The 20804-nt window shown below is 38.6% G+C and overlaps 1 protein-coding gene across 3 annotated transcripts in view; it reads left to right on the forward strand.

Moving 5' to 3' along the window:
• LOC143851433 (regulatory-associated protein of TOR 1-like) overlaps positions 1-17119 on the forward strand; it is a 58137-nt gene extending 41018 nt beyond the window's left edge. For 2 of the 3 annotated variants that reach the window (XM_077360863.1, XM_077360862.1), the window contains 9 exons: positions 2564-3079; positions 4008-4337; positions 4453-4576; positions 9179-9303; positions 9418-9563; positions 9840-9941; positions 15618-15703; positions 15846-15930; positions 16323-17119. In XM_077360863.1, the coding sequence (XP_077216978.1) occupies positions 2564-3079; positions 4008-4337; positions 4453-4576; positions 9179-9303; positions 9418-9563; positions 9840-9941; positions 15618-15703; positions 15846-15930; positions 16323-16655 (1847 nt within the window). In that variant the 3' untranslated portion in view covers positions 16656-17119. Of the gene's footprint in view, positions 1-2563; positions 3080-4007; positions 4338-4452; positions 4577-9178; positions 9320-9417; positions 9564-9839; positions 9942-15617; positions 15704-15845; positions 15931-16322 lie in introns of those variants that run through there. The other variant, XR_013236331.1, reaches the window with a different exon arrangement.
• Positions 17120-20804: the final 3685 nt, after the last annotated feature.

Below are 20804 nucleotides of genomic sequence, written 5' to 3' on the forward strand. Positions count from 1 at the left end.
CCATGTGATGGAACACAACATCAATAGGTTGTGCCCGTAAGATCATTTCCACAGGCTGATCCTACCCCTCCAATCTATAGAGGTTTCCATAATTAAAAAAGCATAAAGGAGGGGGGTAGGATTGAAATTATGTGGCTTTCATGGGTGCCTCTGTTAAAAAGCATAAAGGAAGGGGTAGGATTGAAAATATGTGGGTTGAATGGGTGCCTTTGTTAAAAAAAGTAAAAAAAAAGTGATGTCTAATTCTCATAGAATTTTGGGAGAAATTCAAATAATTCTCTCCTTTTCTCTTCTACTATATAGGAGAGAGAGAGAGAGAGAGAGGGTTCCTGAGCTCGAGCTTAGATAAGCTTATCTGAGCTCGAGCTCAAAAACAGGTGTGGGCCCACATTGTTGGGGGGATCCAAAGCATTCATTTGGAAGCCCCTATCATGGATAGGATGTCCACAAAAAATCAGCTCCATTGGATCATCCTAACCCTTCTATTTGTGGAGAGAAAAAATGGGCAGATTTGTGGAGAAACAATATCTGTCCATTTTTCCCTCCACTTTTGGATGGGTTAGGATGATCCTAGGGACATGATTTTTGGTACACACCCTATCTGTTTAAAGGCCTTTCAAATGAATGTTTTGGATCACCCCAAAAATGTGTGCCCACACCTGTTTTTGAGCTCGAGCTCAGATAAGCTATCTGAGCTCGAGCTCAGAAACAACTTTCTCATATATATATATATATATATATATATATATATATATATATATATATAGTAGAAGAGAAAATAAGAGAATTATTTGAATTTTTATGAGAATTACACATCACTTTTTTTGACTTTTTTTAACGAAGGCACCCATTCAACCCACATATTTTCAATCCTACCCCCTCCTTTATGCTTTTTAACAAAGGCACCCATTAAAGCCACATAATTTCAATCCTACTCCCCTCCTTTATGCTTTTTTAATAAAAAATCTATAGGGTGATCTTAACCATCTGATTTAAGAGGAACAACATATTATGGAAACCTCTATAGATTGGAGGGCTAGGATCAGCCTATGGAAATGTTTTTGTTACATAACCTATTTATGTTGTGTTTCATCTTAGTTATCAATTCCATTCCGTTCCGGCCGGAACGCACCGGGATTCCGGTTCCGGAACGGAATGCCTATATTTTCCGTTCCGGTCCGGATTCCGGTCCGTTCCGGTCATTCCAGTCCGTTCCGGTCATTCCGGCCGGAATTCCGTCCGGAATGGGCGAAACCCCCTATTCCGGCCGGAATGGGGTTGGAAAGTTGGAAAAAATTTAAAAAATTCAAAACAAATCCAAAAAATTACAGAAATGCCCGTATGGCTGTTGGGCAGTGTATTTTACATATTTACCCTCGTTTTATGACCGTGGGGGTGCTGTTTGGAGGGCTATTTTCGTCTTTTTGCAAAAAATTCAAAAAAGATTAAAAAAATTCCCAAAAATTCCCCTCGTCGGAATGGAACAAAAATTCCAAAAAATTCACCATACCCTCTGAATTTTTTTTCATATTTTTAACTTTTTTTTTTTGTAAAATTCCCCTCGCCGGAGCGGAACGGAAAGTTTCGAACGAAACGCCGAACGAAACGGCCGAAACATCGAAACGTTCCGTTCCAATAGCCAAAACGGAACGGCGACCGGAATGGAATTTATAACTAAGGTTTCATCACATGGACGGTTTGGATCAACCTATGATGTGGTTAGTACAGTTCTTTGTCGGCCCGTGCATCGCATGGGGTTTTTTACTAGTATATATATATATATATATATATATAGCAGAAGAGAAAAGGGGAGAATTATTTGAATTTCTCCCAAAATTCTATGAGAATTACACATCACTTTTTTTTTACTTTTTTTAACAAAGGCACCCATTCAACCCACATATTTTCAATCCTACCCCCTCCTTTATGCTTTTTAACAAAGGCACCCATTAAAGCCGCATAATTTCAATCCTACCGCCCTCCTTTATGCTTTTTTAACTATGGAAACCTCTATAGATTGGAGGGCTAGGATCAGCCTATGGAATTGATTTTACGGGCACAACCTATTGATGCTGTGTTCCATCACATGGACGGTTTGGATGAACCTATGATGTGGTCCGTATAGTTCTTTGTCGGCCTGTGCATCGCACGGGGTTTTTTTACTAGGTTGTGTGTGTGTGTGTGGGCAATTGAAATAAAATTCCATGGAAAATAAATAAATTCCCAAACTCTAAATAACATGGACAATAAAATCCCTAAAACTAAAAACCATGGAAATAAAAATCCTAAACTAAATAACATAGAAATGAATCCCTAAAACTCCTAATGTGCGAATATACCTCTTATTGGGCCTACAATCCCTATCACAAGGTGTGTGCGTGTGTGCACACTCCTTCATTCATGTATCTGATCCTCTATCCTCTATCCTCACGTTTTGTGAAATTTATGCTTGCCATGTGTGGGAAGTCTCTTGTTTGCTTTTTTTTTTTGAATGGCAAGTTTTTTATTTGCCTGTGTTTGTCATTTGCAAATTGTGAGTGAGATGGATGTACTTGTTTAACAGCTCTTGCACGCTTTGCCTTTGGCCACAGTAAGCACCTGAAGTTAATTGCAGCTACATACTGGAAGCCACAGTCTAACTATCTGCTGACCTCATTGCCATCTTTGGCTAACATTAGAAGTCCAACTAGGGGCTATACTAACACAGCTATAGGTAGGGATGGAAGGTTATCCACCAGCAGCCCGGTATCGGATAATTTATCTCAACCTTCAGATTCTGGAATATTGTTAAACAAAAACCCTATTAATGGGGTCATCAACTTTTCAGGGCCAAGAGCCCTAGACAATGCAATGTATACTCAATGTGTGTATGCTATGTATACTCTAGCCAAAGACCCATCTCCTCGCATTGCTGGTTTGGGCCGTCGGATGCTCTCTATTATTGGTATTCAACATGTGGCTACAAAGAAATTGTGGTTTGATGGTGGTAGTATTCGCCAGGTTGATCCTGCTGGTGCATCTCCAGCCACGAACCTTTCTGGACTAACACGATCGTCATCATGGCTTGACATGAATCCAGGTTATTTCTCACTTATAGTTCTGATTATATTATTTGTGTTTTTTTTCTCTCTCTTATTTTATATATTTTATACAGATGTTCCAGAACTCAAATTCAAAGCTAAAGATGCTACCCATATCTAAGTTAGTTGTGTAACTTGTGTATATTTGTACCAGTTGTATATCAAATATTCTCTAAATCAAGTTTGTTTATTTATTATAATTTTATGTTAGTAAAAGAAAAGCTGTCACCTACCAAAAAAATGTTGTCTACCATTTAAAACAACACAGAAGCATTCTGCTGTCATTTTTGAAAAATGCCACTTAAACAGAGAAATGAAGCTTAATGACAACATACATAGGAAGCGATTATACCCTTAAAGAATAAATCTCTTTTTAAAGTACATTTAGGGTTATAAAAGTAAATCCTAAACTCTTTAAGATTCTAAAACTCAAATAATGATATGGTAACGGAGAATAGAATCGAACAAATAGCCTCTTCGCACGTTAATTACAACTTCTTCTTTTTTGCTTTTTTTTCTTCTCAAAATGGCAAAACTTCCCTTTCCTGTGCCATTTGGCATGTACGGATTTGTTCAGTTCCGCTCTCAGCCGGTCTCCTTAGCAGCACTCAATAAAATAAACCCCTTAGTCTCCTTGGACATGTGGTTACTATGGTGGTCCATGGTCCCAGGCATTCATCAACCATAAACTCTCCACATTGAAAACTGGGTCGACTTGACCAAGTTCCCAGCCTAATCGGGAAGTTCTTAAACTGGTTTGTACTTAAATCTTTTTTCTTCTTGAACTTTATACGTCTCATAGTCATCCAATGCCTGTTACCCTAAATTTACTCAGTTTTTATCCTCATGTTTCTTGTGCCAGAGGTGGTTATATATCTACTGTTTTCTTTTTTAAGTGTTAGTATTTGTGTAATGAACTTTTGACAGGTCATTTGCCACTTACATTTAGAACTCCTTCTGTCAGCCCCCCTCAACAAAATATCCTTACTGGAATTCGACGAGTTTCGTCTCTAGAATTCAGGCCACACCAACTAAATTCTCCCGATTCAGGATTGGCCGATCCACTTTTTAGTTCTGTTGCGTCTTCGGAGCTTTCAGAACACAGTTTGCTTCCTCATTCAACTATATATAATTGGAGCTGCGATCATTTTTCTAGGCCAGTCCTTACTGTAGTAGATGATAATGAAGAAATATTGTCCAGAAGGGAAGAAAAGGAAAATTTTGCACTGGATCGAATAACCAAATGCCGGCACTCGTGTGAGTTTCTGAATGGTTTGTTTTTACATTTGTTCCTTCAATGCTTTTTCCTTGATAATAATCTTTTAAAAGTTAAGTGTTTCTTGTGATATTATTGTGAGTTTGCTTGTTTCAGATGTGAGTAAGCTTAGCAATCAAATTGCGAGCTGGGATACCAAGTTTGAATCGGGTACAAAAGCTGTGTTGCTGCAACCATTCTCTCCCATTGTAATTGTTGCAGATGAGAGTGAAAGGATCAGGTAATTTGAAGTGGGTTATTTGTCTCTGTTAGTATTCTAGTTTGTCTTTCATATACTGTAGATCATGTAGAGTGTCTTTTTGCTGTAACATGAGAAGCTGATTTTTTAGTACTACTAATATGTGAGGGGTGCCACTAACATGTGAGGGGTTTCTGTCATTGTTTAAGAACTCCTCGAGTCAATCATTGATTTGCCTGAGTTGATTCGTTTTTACCTTGGGCAATATTTGTCAAATATAAGTTTTTAAGCACTGGTTCCCTTACCTCATTCTAGGACAGTAACTGCACGTAAAGATGGTATATAGCTAAAAGATCTTTGTTTCACATTAAATCTTCATTAAACTCCTGGTTTGTAAGATTAGTATTACTGTGTTTCTGTGATATCTTGTCTCTTCGGCGTATAAGTTAAAGCTTCGAGAGAATTTCAAGGATAAAAGGAAATTATCATGCATATATACATTCTTCTGGTGTGGCAGATATGCAAGGATACATGTAGCCCTCAATTCTCCATGGGAATTATTAGCCATTATCATCATGTTTTATCAGTTCATCATATGCAATTGAAACTACCGAAGTGTAAGAGCTCGTGACCGAGCTTTTTGCCTCGATTGAATGAGCAGGGCCATCTCGTCGGGTAACGGAAATACTTTATGTCCCATATTTGTTTGTCACAACACTAAAAATGCTGGCATACCTGTGACGCCATCTTGACCACATATTACTTGCTACTTTAAATCTTGAGCTTGACCCAGCCATTGTGAGGTTGGGAGAAGCACATCTTACAGGGTCTCAATGATGGAGTATAAATCTTAGATACCAATCCAATCATGAGATAAGTGTTGCAAGGAAATACCTTCGTAACATATTTGCTGAAGAGCCTTCTTATAGACTTCAGTTATGATGCCCCTATTGGCATCCCTAAACCAGCCATTTCTTGCCATCAGGTTTTTTGTGTTTTTAAAACCATTATAGATAGTTGTCTTGTTTATTCGACCGTTTCTAAGTGTGTATTTGTGCTTATTCTAGCATGTACTGAAGTTTCTTATTGAAATTCTTTCATTTGCATACTTTTCCTCGATTTTATAGGATTTCCACCGAAATTTCCAACCGAACCCGAAACATTTCTGTTTCCATGGCGACAAAACCAAAACCAAAACCGAAATTTAAAATCATGCTTCTCACTTGTATTTAAATATTGAAGAAATATTCTGGGGGATATATCTTTGCAGGGGAGTCCAAAATGATTTTAGATTGGGCGGAAGGAGCATTGGTGGGCCCTTGAAAGTTGGCATCTATTATTATGGAAATTGCTTATCTTTGCGGAGTTGTTCAACTGAAATTCTAGCAAAGGCAGAGATCGGCTAACTCAGAAGCTGATGCTTTGGCAAAGCAAGGCGCTGACTAAAGCAGCAAACTTCCAAATTAGTGATACATACACGACCGTTTAGTGTTGTTTTACTCTTGTGTCTTTGCTGGTTTGATTGAGCTGTTCGCTCCCGTTGAGGACACCTTGTCCTGTTGTCTTGTACATATACCTCTTTCAAAATAAAATAAAAAACTCCCTGTGCTGCATCCAAAAATACAAGCCAAGGTCTCTGCATTACTGCTGGGAGAGTCGATGCCCGCTATTATGCTTTTCCTAACTCTTGGCCCCGGTACCACCTCATAATCAGCTTTATATTCTTCACCTCTCTAGCTGAACCTCTACAATAAAACCTAATCATCATGTGCAAACTGCAGATGGGAAATAAAATCCGCCACACCAACCAACTTAACTTCCTGAAGAGACCAATCCCTTCTCCTTAATATTCTACTCTTTTCCCTCCTGTGCCGAATCTGTGTCGACATGTTTCGACACTCGAATCGGACAAGGATTCGTTTGGGAGACACCTGGATTCTTGTCATAGCCATGTCTTGCAAGAATCCTTTTTTTTTCGGGCGAATCCGACACATCATCGTCTCTTTTAAATTGTAAAACCTATATATTTTCCCTTCAGGAGCATTTCCTTCTTAACTTTTTTTTTTGTTTTTAATAAAAGCACAACCCATCATCTCTTAATAAAAATCGTAGCGCCTTGACCGTCCACCCCTGAACATCTACCCCCTTCACCCTTCTTCAACTCCCTCAAATTTTTTCATGAATATATATATGAGGAAAGTGTCTCTAGTCTCTCCCCTAGATAAGCTTATCTACTCCTCCCTTTAAAAAAACACAGTGGGCCCATGCTGTTTGGATGATCCAAAGCATTCATTTGATAGGTCCTAAAATAGATAGGGTGTGCCCAAAAAATCAGCACCAAAGGGTCATCCTAGAACTTCGTTTTGTGGTGCCTTGTGGTACCCATTTTGGACACATTCCACGTTTATATGCGTCCATTTTGGACACGGTGTGCCCAACAAAATGAAGTTCTAGGATGACCCTTTGGTGCTGATTTTTTGGGCACACCCTATCTATGTTAGGACCTATCAAATGAATGCTTTGGATCATCCAAACAGCGTGGGCCCACTGTGTTTTTTTAAAGGGAGGAGTAGATAAGCTTATCTAGGGGAGAGACTAGAAACACTTTCCTCTCTCTCTCTCTCTCTATATATATATATATATATATATATATATATATATATAGAGAGAGAGAGAGAGAGAGAGAGAGAGAGAGAGAGAGAGAGAACATTTCCTACACACTTGTGTAGGTAAGTTACCTACACACTAGCTTAAAATACAGTGGGGGCCCACATTGTTTGGGTGATCAAAACCATTCATTTGAATGGTCCTCACATAGATAGGGTGTCCACAAAAAATCAGATCCATAGGATCATCCCAACCATTCAAACTATGGAGGCAAAAAATGGACTAATTTGTGAAGGTTTATACACGTCCATTTTTGTCTCCATAGTTTGAATGGTTGGGATGATCTTATGGATCTGATTTTTTGTGGACACCCTATCTCTGTGAGGACCATTCAAATGAATGGTTTGGATCACCCAAACAATGTGGGCCCCCACTGTATTTTAAGCTAGTGTGTAGGTAACTTACCTACACAAGTGTGTAGGAAATGTTTTCTCATATATATATATATATATATATATATATATATATATATATATATTAGGAAAAGGTTTCTGAGCTGAGCTAGCCACTAATACACCATCTCCATGTTGTTTACCTCATCCAATCCATTCATGCTATAGGTTATTAGGATTATGATTTTTGGTTATGGTTACGATTATAGGCTATGGTTAGGGTTATGATTTGTGGAGGTTTAAAATGGATGGCTAGAAACTGGGCTTCTATAGTTTGAATGGTTAGGATTATGGTATGGAGATAGTTTGTTAGGAACACCCTATATATGTGAGGTCCTATAGAATGAATGGGTTGGATGAGTCAAACAACATGGAGATGGTGTATTTATAGTGGCTAGCTCAAGCTGAGCTAGAGCTCAGAAACCTCGCCCCATATATATATATATATATATATATATATATATATATATATAGTTAAATTTTTAATTTTTAATTTTTAATTTAATAAAAAATACCGAATCCATGAATCCAGCTTTTTGGGGTTTGTCGAATCCGGCACCTTGAATTGTGTCAGATTCCGACACCCGAATCCGAATCCATGCAATACAGTCGGCAAGTGAAGAGCAAACGGGAAAGAGGATCCCCTTGTTAAAGCCCACAAGAACACTGAAAAATCCCACTTGGCTACCATTTTTCAAAATAAAAACAGAATATAACGAATTAAACCTTCTTATGGATTCCAAGGACCAGACTGCAGTGTGAAAGCCACTGGATCTATGGAAGAAAGTCTTCTGTAATTTGTTATAGAGATAAAAATTCACCCGGAAATCTTCCCCGGATGCCGTCATGATGGCGAGCCTCATATTGGTCCCATACCTCAGTGATCCAAAGAATCATATCCGGATGTTTGGATCATGAGCCTGACTGAAGATGTTGGTACATAACTTAAGTGATTTGATATGGATTGTTGGTGAGTTCCACGTGGATATTCACTGTGTTAACTATGACCCCGTATTGGCATTTTTTTTTCAATGTCACTAAAGTGGATCATCATCTAGTGGCATTGCCCAAACAGATACTTCACATTCACTGAAGGAAACTCTATTTGATAGATGGTGGTAGGAGACTTGCATACTGAACATTTGGCCTGTGGCTTGTACCCAATCATATCTCACTTAATGGAATAGATTATTATGTTTAAGAGTAATTTTATTGCATGCATATTCTTATATATGTACTACGTGCTGAGTTTCTGTATGACATGAAAACACACAGCCCCACTTCTGTTGCATTGAATATAAGGCCCATCAATAAATAAATACAATTGAACACAACCACATCCAGTACTCATTTCCTGTGCCCACTCAGAAAAAAACTCGATCCACCTTTGCATATTTGGCTCCAGTTTAGTAATGCACTGATCATTCCAACCGCCTAGTATTCACCATCACCAGCTTGCCACAGGAGCTGCATTAAACCTTCTGCAAGTTGTACTGGGAATTCAATTGTTTCTTGTTGGTTTACATTTGTGGCATTTTATATTCAAAATGATATTTGCATAAATTTGATTTGTATCTTACCTCAGGATATGGAATTATGAGGAAGAGACTCTGCTGAACAATTTTAACAACCATGATTTTCCTGATAAAGGAATTTCAAAGCTCTGTCCTGTGAACGAGCTTGATGATGGCTTGCTTCTTGTTGCTTCATGTAAGATCTATAGCTGGTATGTTTTATAAACAGTTATGGTGGTTGTAGTGAGCCACTTTGTGATCCGATGTCATGTTTTGCATTGATATCTAATAATCCAAAAATCTTATAAAGGCAATGGAAATGTTCGTTTATGGAAAGATTACACCCTAAAGGGGAAACAAAGGCTCGTAACCGCATTCTCGTCAATTCAAGGTCAGAGACCCGGTGTCTGCAGTGTAAATGCTGTTGTGGATTGGCAGCAACAGTCTGGATATTTGGTAAATCTTCCTGCAGAAATGAATAATTATGTTGGATGCTATATTCTGTTCATGGTTTTAAATTTCGGCCGAAATACGGACATTTCGGATTTCGGTTGGGACCGACACTGAAACCAACTAAATCCGAAATTTCTGCCAGAGTTCCAAATTTCGGGAAAATGTAATTTAAAAAAAAATATCCAAAATTTCGGTTCTGCTATGTCCAAAACCGAAACCGAAACTTTAAACCTTAATTCTGATGCATATATTGGTTGTTATTTGTTACTGTATAAACAGTATTCTTCTGGTGATGTGTCATCTATCATGCTTTGGGATCTTGATAAAGAGCAGCTCGTTGCTTCTTTTCCTTCGTCATCTGACTGCAGTGTTTCAGCATTGGTGAGTATGCCTTTCTTTTGTTTTTATATTTATATACTATTTCCTATCTTTTGTTCCAGTACTGGTGAAATTCTATGAATTCCTGTTGCCTTTTTTATTGATTAGGAAAGAAGAAGTCAGCAAACGAAGATAATGATAGGTCATAGGATTATTTTTGGAGGCTATTAAAGATAACATGGCTGGTGTCTGTAGCCCCTCTTTTAATGGGAGTGATCCCCTTGATAACTTAGTCATGTTAAAATGACAAAAAATATCCCTAATTTTTTATTTCACTTGTATGGGAATTGTGAGAAGAGATAGGTGGCAGACAGGACAAAGGAGGAAAGAGGAAGTAGATGAGGGATGAACGAAGATCAGGCCAGCAACCTTTATGGCTATGATGAGAGTAGCTGCTGGAGTAACGTGCCGTGGGGGGTGGGTGTGCGGGGTTGGGTGGGTGGTGTTTGGTTGCTTTTTTCTACGATGTGTGATTCTGCTTTTTTAGATAGAAAACTTGGCATAGTCATTGCAAGCTTGAGAGTTACATTGGCTCTCACACCATCTGAAATGGTGCCTAATGATTGTGTGGGGGTCTCAAATTTGTTGCAGATCTTGTATGCTGTGTATCATGGTTTAAAATTTCAGCCGGAGCTAAACACCGAAAGTTCCTTGATTCGGTGGTGATGCAGGACAATACCTAAACGAGGGAAAATCCTACACTCCTAATGGGATGATGGGTTCTGGGAAAGTTTAGGGTTAACTCTTAAGAGGCTAAAGACACCTACTGGTTAACTATGATTAATTTAAGGCAGAATTAATTGGCGGACAGCAGCAATAAATTTGCATTAAATAATGAGAAAGAACACAATTAGCGTGAAATAAACCTTAAACAAATTAGTCAAAGCGATTAAGATTCGTAAGATGAATTGATAATAGAAAGATTAGTCTGAAACTAGACATACGCATGCAATCAATTAAAAGAACTAAAAGGTAATGTAAGTACCAATTAAATAAATGCCACAAAAGCATGAAAATAATAATATCAAATGAAGAAAAACAAAAAAAACTGTCCAGTAGCAGTAAAAGGCTCAAAACGGTCCAGTTTGGGTTGTAGGGGTATTTTGGTAATTTGGCAGATCTGGAATTTTGGTTTAATACTGCTGTCCAAATCTTAGGTTAAGGTTTAGAAGGTAAAAGAAAGGTTAATCTAGGGTTTAGGCTCTGATTTGATGGTAGGTTTAGGCTATGGATCTTTAAAAAGGATTTTCGGGCTTGAAAATGGTGCAAATTTTCAATAAGGCTCAAAAGGGGTTTAAAGTTAGGGTTCCTGGGTGTTTAGGCTGAGGTTTAATCATAAAAACAATCCCTCAAAATCTCATAGCAAGATCTTGGAGAACAAGGGAGATCTATGGATTTTGGGTTTTCTAGTTTTAGGGTTCAAGAACAAAGAAAATAGAAATCTGATTTACTAACCTTGTTTGTGTTGATTTGATTGACGAAATAGAAGATAATAGAGGAGAAGAGATGAGAGAAGAATAGCTCCAAGCCACCAAGAGGAGAAGAGAAGAAGAAGTCCAAGCCACAATAGCTCTCACAAAAATTCTTAATTTTGTTCAATATTCCGAAGTCTCTTTACATTGCTTTCATAAGATGTATTCAGAAGAAAAGGAACCCTAGAAGATAACTTAAAGTTAAAAACTAATCTCAACCATTCATCTAATCTAAAGCAGAGCTAAATAAAGATAAAAACTTACCTAAAATAGTAATCCCATAATAGACCTATACCACTTTCTAAAAACACTCATAACTTTCTCAAAACACATCCAAATCATGTTATCTTGAGCCCATTAGATAGGTAATTGAAAAACCTTTCTAATAATACAAAAAACACGCCAAACAGATGAGATTTGATGCCTAAAAAGTAGGCTACAAATAAAATGACGAAAATATAAAGTAAATAATAAAAAACAACTAAAAGAAAACGTCAACATAGAGTGGACGCCATGTGGCATATGTGGCACAACACGTGGTATATGTAAGCATGTGTGAACGCCCATCTCTTATGCAAAAATCAGTCCTTCTCCTTCCCACGATTCTTTCTTCACTTGTAAACTTTAAATCCTCATTCGTTGATGTCCCTATCATTTCTCCCCGGCTTGGAAGAATTCACCTCCGGTGAATTAAATTGATCGTACTGCTCGAACAAATCTGGATTAAGCTCCTGAAGCTCGTCAACTGTAATCCAAGAATCATCGCTATCTGGTCGTCCTTACCATCTGACTAAGAACTTGATAATTCCTCGAACGTGATTGGAGACAATCTTCTCATCCAAGATGTCTTCTACTATTCTTTTCTCAAATCTGGGTAATGGTGGGGTAGAAGAAGGCAGTACTGGCATGGGTGGAGATTGGGCATATTAGGGGTTATCAAATGCAGAAAATGGTTCATGATATGGTGAAAGGTCTTCAACATTGAAAGTATTACTAATTCCCATGTCAGGTGGTAAATTTAAAATATAGGCATTAGGACTAATCTTTTTAATTATTATAAAAGGTCCTGCGCCACGAGCATGTAGTTTGCTAACTACACGTTTACCATAATATTCAGGCCTAATTCTTACTATTACTATATCATCTTCTTTAAATTCTTGTAGCCTTTGATGTACATCTGCATAAGATTTGTAAGATTCATTATTAATTATAATATTTCTTCTTATTTCTGCATGTAAGTCTCGAATGTGCTGCGCAAAAGACTCTGCAGACTCAGAAACTCTAGAACTGGCACTAGCTACAGCAGGAATAAGGTCAACTGGTTTCCTAGGGGAATAGCCAGTGATAATTTGAAAAGGGGAAACACCTGTACTACGGTTCACAGAACTATAATAGGCAAACTTAGCTTGAGGAAGAACTCTATCCCATCTAGAAAGGTTGTCACCAACAAGACATTTAAGGAGATTCCCTAGACTCCTATTAATGACATCTGTCTGACCATCTGTTTGTGGGTGGTACGCACTAGAAAATTTCAACTCGGTTCCCAATATTTTCTGAGAGTTGAGATATCTGAGAGCTTGATGGTCAGAGTATAACACAAACTCTTGTGGTAGCGGATAATGTCTCAAGTGGCGTAATTCTTGGACTACTACATAAAATTCCTTTTCGTAAGTGATATACTTTTGCCTAGCCTCATTAAGTTTCTCGCTAAAATAGGCAACTAGGTGTCCTTCATGACTTAGAACCAAGGAAGCAGGATTCTTCCCTAGGAGCCTTCGATTCCCGCTCTGGCAACCTTGAGCAGGATTCTTCCCTGGGAGCCTTCGATTCCCGCTCTGGCAACCTTGCTTAGAACACCACCAACTTCGACACTTGAGGCATCACATGCAACCTCAAATACCTTAGAAAAGTCTGTATTAGCATCTAGCTCCTCAATAGTGTTAGCAACTTCCTTCTCCCCTTCTTGAGAGATAATATCATAAACAAGTGGTACTGCTTGAATCTCGTTACTAACGGCTTGTAACTGTCGACTGCGGGCTTCACAATCCATTCTGCTAAGTCGTATCTCTTCGCGGAGAAGATTCAGATCTACTCTACTGTCTCTAATGACTAATGGGATAATGGGTTCTAGGAAAGTTTAGGGTTAACTCTTAAGAGGCTAAAGACACCTACTGGTTAACTAGGATTGATTTAAGGCAGAATTAATTGGCGGACAGCAGCAATATTGAGGCTTAAATTTGCATTAAATAATGAGAAAGAACACAATTAGCATGAAATAAACCTTAAACAAATTAGTCAAAGCGATAAAGATTTGTAAGATTAATTGATAATAGAAAGATTAGTCTGAAACCATGCAACCAATTAAAAGAACTAAAAGCTAATGTAAGTACCAATGAAATAGATGTCACACAAGCATGAAAATAATATCAAATGAAGAAAAACAAAAACAATGTCCAGCAGCAGTAAAAGGCTCAAAACGGTCCAGTTTTGGGTTGTAGGGGTATTTTGGTAATTTGGCAGATCCGGAATTTTGGTTTAATACTGCTATCCAAATCTTAGGTTAAGGTTAGAAGGTAAAAGAAAGGTTAATCTAGGGTTTAGGCTCTGATTTGATGGTAGGTTTAGGCTATGGATCTTTAAAAAGGATTTTTGGGCTTGAAAATGGTGCAAATTTTCAATAAATCTCAAAAGGGGTTTAAAGTTAGGGTTCTTGGGTGTTTAGGCTGAGGTTTAATCATAAAAACAATCCCTCAAAATCTCATAACAAGATCTTGGAGAACAAGAGAGATCTATGGATTTTGGGTTTCTAATTTTAGGGTTCAAGAATAAAGAAAATAGAAAATCTGATTTACTAACCTTGTTTGTGTTGATTTGATTGAAGAAATAGAAGATAATTGAGGAGAAGTGATAAAGAAGAATGGCTCCAAGCCACCAGGAGGAGAAGAGAAGAAGAAATCCAAGCCACAATAGCTCTCACAAAAATTCTCAATTCTATTTAATGTTCCAAAGTTTCTTTACATTGCTTTCATAAGATGTATTTATAAGAAAAGAAACTCTAGAAGATAACCTAAGGTTAAAAACTAATCTTAATCATTCATCTAATCTAAAGCGAAGCTAAATAAAGATAAAACTTACCTAAAATAGTAATCCCATAATAGACCTATACCACTTCCTAAAAACACTCATAACTTGCTCAAAACACATCCAAATCATGTGATCTTGGGCCTGTTAGACCTTTCTAAAGTACTAAAAACACGCCAAACGGATGAGATTTGATGCCTAAAAAGTAGGCTATAAATAAAATGACGAAAATATAAAGTAAATAATAAAAAACAACTAAAAGAAAACGTCAACAAAGAGTGGACGCCATGTGGCATGTGGCACAATACATGTGGTATATGTAAGCATGTGTGAACGTCCTTCTCTCATGCAAAAATCAGTTCTTCTCCTCACGATTCTTTCTTCGCTTGTAAACTTTAAATCTTCCGCCTACGTTGATGTCCCCTTCAGGTGGGTCCAAGATTTCGGCCGAAATTTCGGCCAAATTTATTTCCTAAACTTTTGTCCGGATTTTCAAAATTTATCCAAAATTTCGACTGAATTTCAGTTTGTTTTTTTTTTACTGAATTTCTGCCGAAATTTCGATTTAGGTGAAGTCATGAATGTGTGTGGTTCTTTGTATTGTTACACTGTCTTTTTCTTTGAGTGTTGTTTAGCATGCTTTATTGTTCATCAGCTGACCATAGGCCCTCAATAGCGGCATCACTCTCACTGCCCTTACTATTGACTAATGAATAGAGAATAGAGGAAGGAAGGATGGGGTTGTTATTTTGAGGTGGCTGCATGGCATGCCTCTGTATTTTCATGTGTGGTGTCGGTGTCTAGCTAATATTGTTGTTTTGCAGTTTTAGTGTAACTTGATAGAATTATTGTAGTCTTCAGACTAGAGGAGTGGTCCTCCTGAAGGCAAAGAGGCCATACTCCATAGTCTTGGACTGTCCCTCAACGTGTGGTTTTACTCTCACTGGGCGACCCCAACCCCCCCCCCCCCCCCCCCCACACACACACACTTTTTTTTTTCTTAATAGCCTGTCAAACTTCCGATTTACTTTTTATATTGTGTTGTGTTTAGTATCTGCGTCAGTTTCGTTTCTATTTGTAACAGTCGACTTTAGTAGAATATTTGCTTATTCGTACGATTCTGTAGTTTGCTTCTCAAGTTCATGGGGATCAGCTTGCTGCGGGTTTTGTCGATGGTTCTGTCAAGCTCTTTGACATCCGTACTCCTCACATGTAAGCTGTTCTCTCAATAAGCATGCATTTGTTTCCGGAAGTATTTCAACAAATTATTTTACCTTTCTTTGGTAGTTTCCTCTTGATTAAAGCATTCCATGACCTTGCTTATGCACTTTTATATGTTATTTGTAATGTGTAGACCTGTTTGTACAACAAGGCCACACACTAAGAGTTTAGAAAGAGTTGTCGGACTTGGCTTTCAACCTGGATCAGATCCAACAAAGGTAACAATAGCTCGACTTTTTATTATCATGATTTGTGATATTTGTGTCAACAGTTTCAATATTTCCATTTTATTCTAAATATGCCTTGATTTTTTTTATATTTTGCATTCCCCATCTGTCTTGCTCATCATGGGCACTTTTGGTTGAATAAAGGTAGGGGTGCAACTCGGGTCAGGTTTGGTCGGGTTGAGGCCAACCTGAACCCGACCCGAAGAACCATTTACTGAATCGGACCCGACCCGACCCGAAGAACCCTTTTTTCCATCCTGAACCCAACCTGACCCGAGTTCAACCCGATCCGAACTTTTTCGGGTTGAACCCTACCCAAGTTGAACTCCTAAATAAAGGTGCCATAATAGTATTTGCTTTTTGTTTAACCGTTTCTTATGCAGATTGTGAGTGCATCTCAAGCTGGGGATATTCAATTTCTGGACATGAGAAATCGCACCAGTGCCTACCGTACTATTAATGCACACCGGGGCTCGCTCACAGCCTTGGCCATTCACCGCCATGCCCCTGTTATCGCAACTGGCTCAGCCAACCAAATCATGAAAGTCTTCAACCTAGAAGCCAAACTACTTAGCATCATCCCGTCCACCTTCATGGCCCCAAAGATTGGACCCGTTAGCTGCCTCACTTTTCATCCTTACAGAATCCTCCTTGCTGCCGGTGCTACTGATGCTTTTGTCTCCATCTATGCGGATGAGAGCTCCCAAGTGATATAAATGCACCTCGAAAAATTTTCATTATGCACTTGTCTCCATCTGCCTAATGTGGTCGTTATGGGAACATCATCACGAAGGGGTTCTCACCAGTTCCCAGTTCCTCCGCCACCTCATCATGTTTGTCGGGAACATGGGCTGTCGCACCCATTTGTGAAATGTGTATTTTATATATTCATTAGCCTCCACACCATAAGGTTGCGTGTTGGGTGGAATCCTGTAGAGGCTTTCATAGATATCCCTGCATGTTGATTAAAGATGTAAATATTTCCTGTTCTTTCTTCCCTCTACCCTGTTTATATTCTTCAATCTGTAAAAATGGTGCACTCAATATTGTAAATTATCAGACTTGAATTGGTGGTGCTGTTGTTTGTGCATGGTAAATGCGAGCTGTGAACACACTCACCTATCACCTTGTATTCTAAGAACAGATGGGCTTTCCCTCTATCAATCACTATTTAAGAGAATGGTTGAATCATTTGATATTGGGTTTAGATTTTTGGATAGAATGCTGGATTCCTAGGCAATCTCGAAGACATTACTCAGGAATACCCTCCAAATTTCTGTACAAGGGCTAGGATTGAAAAGAGGATGTAAAATATTGTATCCTGTACCTGTTCTGTTTGTTACTTTTTAACCAAGGTTACTTGAATCGGCTGGTGAAGCGAATGACAGAAGGTGTGGTCTATCAACAAGGTATGTGTGCAAACCAGCATTTATTGTAATTATCTTTTTTTTTTTGTAAGATTTTTATTTATCATAATTATCTATTGTTTTATTTCTCAATTCATCATGTTACTTAATGGACTGTTGGCGTCACTGCTCGGTGATCGGTCGCCATTGACTGCGAAACATGGAAGCTTCATCAATTCAGATTCTTTATAGCGATTTTTCTACTATAAAATGCAGTTGTTAGAAGAAAAGAACACAGTGGATCACATGCTATTATTGTTGAGTGTCTATTAACAAGTTACAAATTTTCACAACGGAGATTCAGATTCGATTTTTACCAATTTGAACAGAGATGAACTTTCTTTTCTTTGATACATTTAGAATAGACCAATTGCATTCTTAGATGTTTCTCTGTGCAGCATTATGTTTTGGATGTTCCAGTTGTGATTCAAGCCAAATAAGAACAATTAAGGTAGAGTAGCATCTTGTATGGCCCTCTTAAGCTTTGTTTGCAATTTTATGATTGTGGCTAATTTCACTTCATGGTAAGTACCAGCAGGTTAGAAGTTCCAACGAGCACCTATATTAGCAGGGGCAGTCTCGAAGGACTATTATTGCATGTTTTTGTAGTAAGTTACTGTAATTTCACTGGCAATACATATAAAGAGGTGATTTTATAGCCTTATTTATTATATTTCCTATAGATGTCATATTGCGATGTATTGTGATATTTTCTGGCATTGATCAGGATCTTTAACATGAACCCTGCATTTTCGACTGTTTATCGGTTCGTTCAGTTCGGTTTCATGGTAATTTTGATTTGAACCCTGTTTGTCAGAGTGAAAGTGAGAAAAAAGGGTAGAGAGGAAAGTTTTTTTTAAAAAAAGGGGCTAGATTGAATGGTCACGGTGATATAGCTGTTTGGTTGATACAAAGGAAAGTTAATCCGAATGACTTTATTTTCTTTTTTAAGCCATTCTCTTCTGTTCGAAGATAGACAAAGAAGCTATCCTCTTTTGTTGGATAATGTTTAAGCGTGTCATGATATTTTTTCCATTATAAGGTTGTTGGGGAAGAAGTGACAGTAGCTATTCAGAATTTCTTCCATTGTGGTAAAATGCTCTCGGAGCTAAATACCACATTCATCACTTTGATCCCTAAATCAGCTGATGCAACCTCCCCAGACAAATTCCGGCCTATCTCTGTCACTGCAATTTCTTATACAAAATCATCACCAAAATTCTAGCTTCCAGACTTTGTGGAGTCATTAGCGACATCATTAGCCCCAACCAGTCAGCATTCATAAAAGGTAGGCTCATTCAAGATAACATCCTCCTTACCCATGATGTTATGCACAACTTCCATTCAAAAGACTCCAAACAAGCCATATGTCTTAAACTCGACCTCCAGAAAGCTTCTGACAATCTAAATCTCCAAAGCCTTTTGAGTTTCATGTCCAAACAGGGATTCAATGATGCTTGGTGCAACTGGGTATCTCAATGTATCTCCACCCCGTCCTTTTTTATCCTCATAAATGGATCCCCTAAATGCTTCTTCAGATCCTCAAATGGTTTGAGACAGGGAGACCCTCTGTCCCCTCTCCTATTCACCATTTTCATGGAAATGATGTCTTGTTTCCTAAATGAAGCTCTATCTATTGGCTCTCTTGGAACTCCATTTTCTAAGGGCAAAATAAAAATTTCTCACCTCCTTTTTGCAGATAACGTGATGATTTTTGCAGATGCAAACCCATCCACAGCTAGAGTAATCCTTAGTTGGCTTGATAGATTCAAAATGTGCTCTGGCCTCGACATTAATCGAAGAAAAAGCGAAATCTTCTTCAGTGAAGCCTGCATCCATGGTAGAGAGACCATCCTTGATATTCTAAAAGTCCCTGAAGGCACCCTCCCAATCAAATATCTTGGTCTCCCCCTAACCTCCTCCAGGCTGAACTCTTCTGATTGCATCCCCCTTGTTTCTAAAGTTAGGAAAAAGATTTCCACCTGGTGCAACAAAAACCTATCCCGAGCTGGGAGACTTGAGCTGATCAGATCTGTCCTTAACTCATTTCAGATTTATTGGTCCTCTTCCTTCAACATTCCTGCAGGGGTGTTAGATGAGATTGGAATGCAGGGGTGTTAGATGAAATTGAAAAAATCCTGAGAAATTTCTTTTGGAGTGGAGAATATAGGCACAAAACTTTTCATGCCATCTCTTGGGAGGTCATTTGCACTCCCAAGAGAGAAGGGGGAGCTGGTCTGAGAAGAATCAGAGACACCAACCGTATTGGCCAAATGAAGCAATTTTGGGGGCTGATATCGAACAAGAAATCCCTATGGAATGACTGGGTTCAACTCAAATACGTAAAAAAACAAAGCCTTTGGCAAATGAAGATGCCCAGTCATCCTTCATGGGGATTTAGAGGAATCCTCCAAACCAAGGACATCATGAAAAAACACATTTGCTATTCTGTTGGAACAGGGGAAAACATCAACTTCTGGGACCACCCTTGGCACCCTGAAAGGCCTATTTCCAACCAATCCTCCTCGGCCTTGCTACTAACCAATATCAGTAAGAAAGCCAACCTAAATAGCCTTCTCCTTAATGGCATCTGGGATCAGATGTTTGATCTCCCCCACCTCGCCAACTTAAAAAAGATCATTTCTTCTGCAATCATCCGCCCTGGTTACCCTGATAAAGCTATTTGGAAACCTTACTCAAATGGTATTTTCACCTCAAAATCAGCCTGGAACGAAGTCAGAATCAAAGCGCAGAAAGCCCCCTGGTGCACAACCATTTGGTTTTCAGGAAACATACCTCGGCATGCTCTCACAGCATGGCAAGCCATCAGCAACAAACTCCCAACAAGAGACCGTCTGTGTTCCATGGGTATTACAACTGATCAAGCTTGCCTTCTATGTAACTCAGGGCTTGAATTAGTAAACCACCTTTTCTTTCATTGCGCCTTCTCCAAATGGATTTGGAACTTTCTGCTTTGGAGATTTAAATACAGAAGGAAAATTGGCAAAACTCTGTGTGATGAAGAAGAATGGGTTAGAAATCAATTCAGGGGCTCAAACCAATCTACCATTGCCATGAAAGTCTCTTTTGGGGCAGCCATATATTGTATATGACAGGAAAGAAATTCAAGACTCCACGGAGGCACCCCAACCCACAAAAGAGATATTCTTCATCTGATCAACGACAAGATTCATTCTAGAATTAGATTCCTCCACCTCCATGATAATCATACCCCCAGAAGTCTCCAAGTTCCTCTCCATTTCAATATCCCTATTCATTTGAAACCTGATCTTATCCAAACCTGCTCCTAGATCAAGCCCCCTGTCGGTGTTGCCAAAATTAACACTGATGCATCTTTTCTGTTAATGGTGCCTCCTTGGAAGGTCTCATTAGGGACCCCAACTCTGTCCTCGCTCTCTTCTCTATTCCTGCTTTTGGTGACGACATCATAATCTTGGA

Source organism: Tasmannia lanceolata, unplaced genomic scaffold, assembly GCF_043159265.1.
Source record: "Tasmannia lanceolata isolate RefF3 unplaced genomic scaffold, GAP_Taslan_0.1 ptg000018l, whole genome shotgun sequence".
Classification (NCBI taxonomy): domain Eukaryota; kingdom Viridiplantae; phylum Streptophyta; class Magnoliopsida; order Canellales; family Winteraceae; genus Tasmannia; species Tasmannia lanceolata.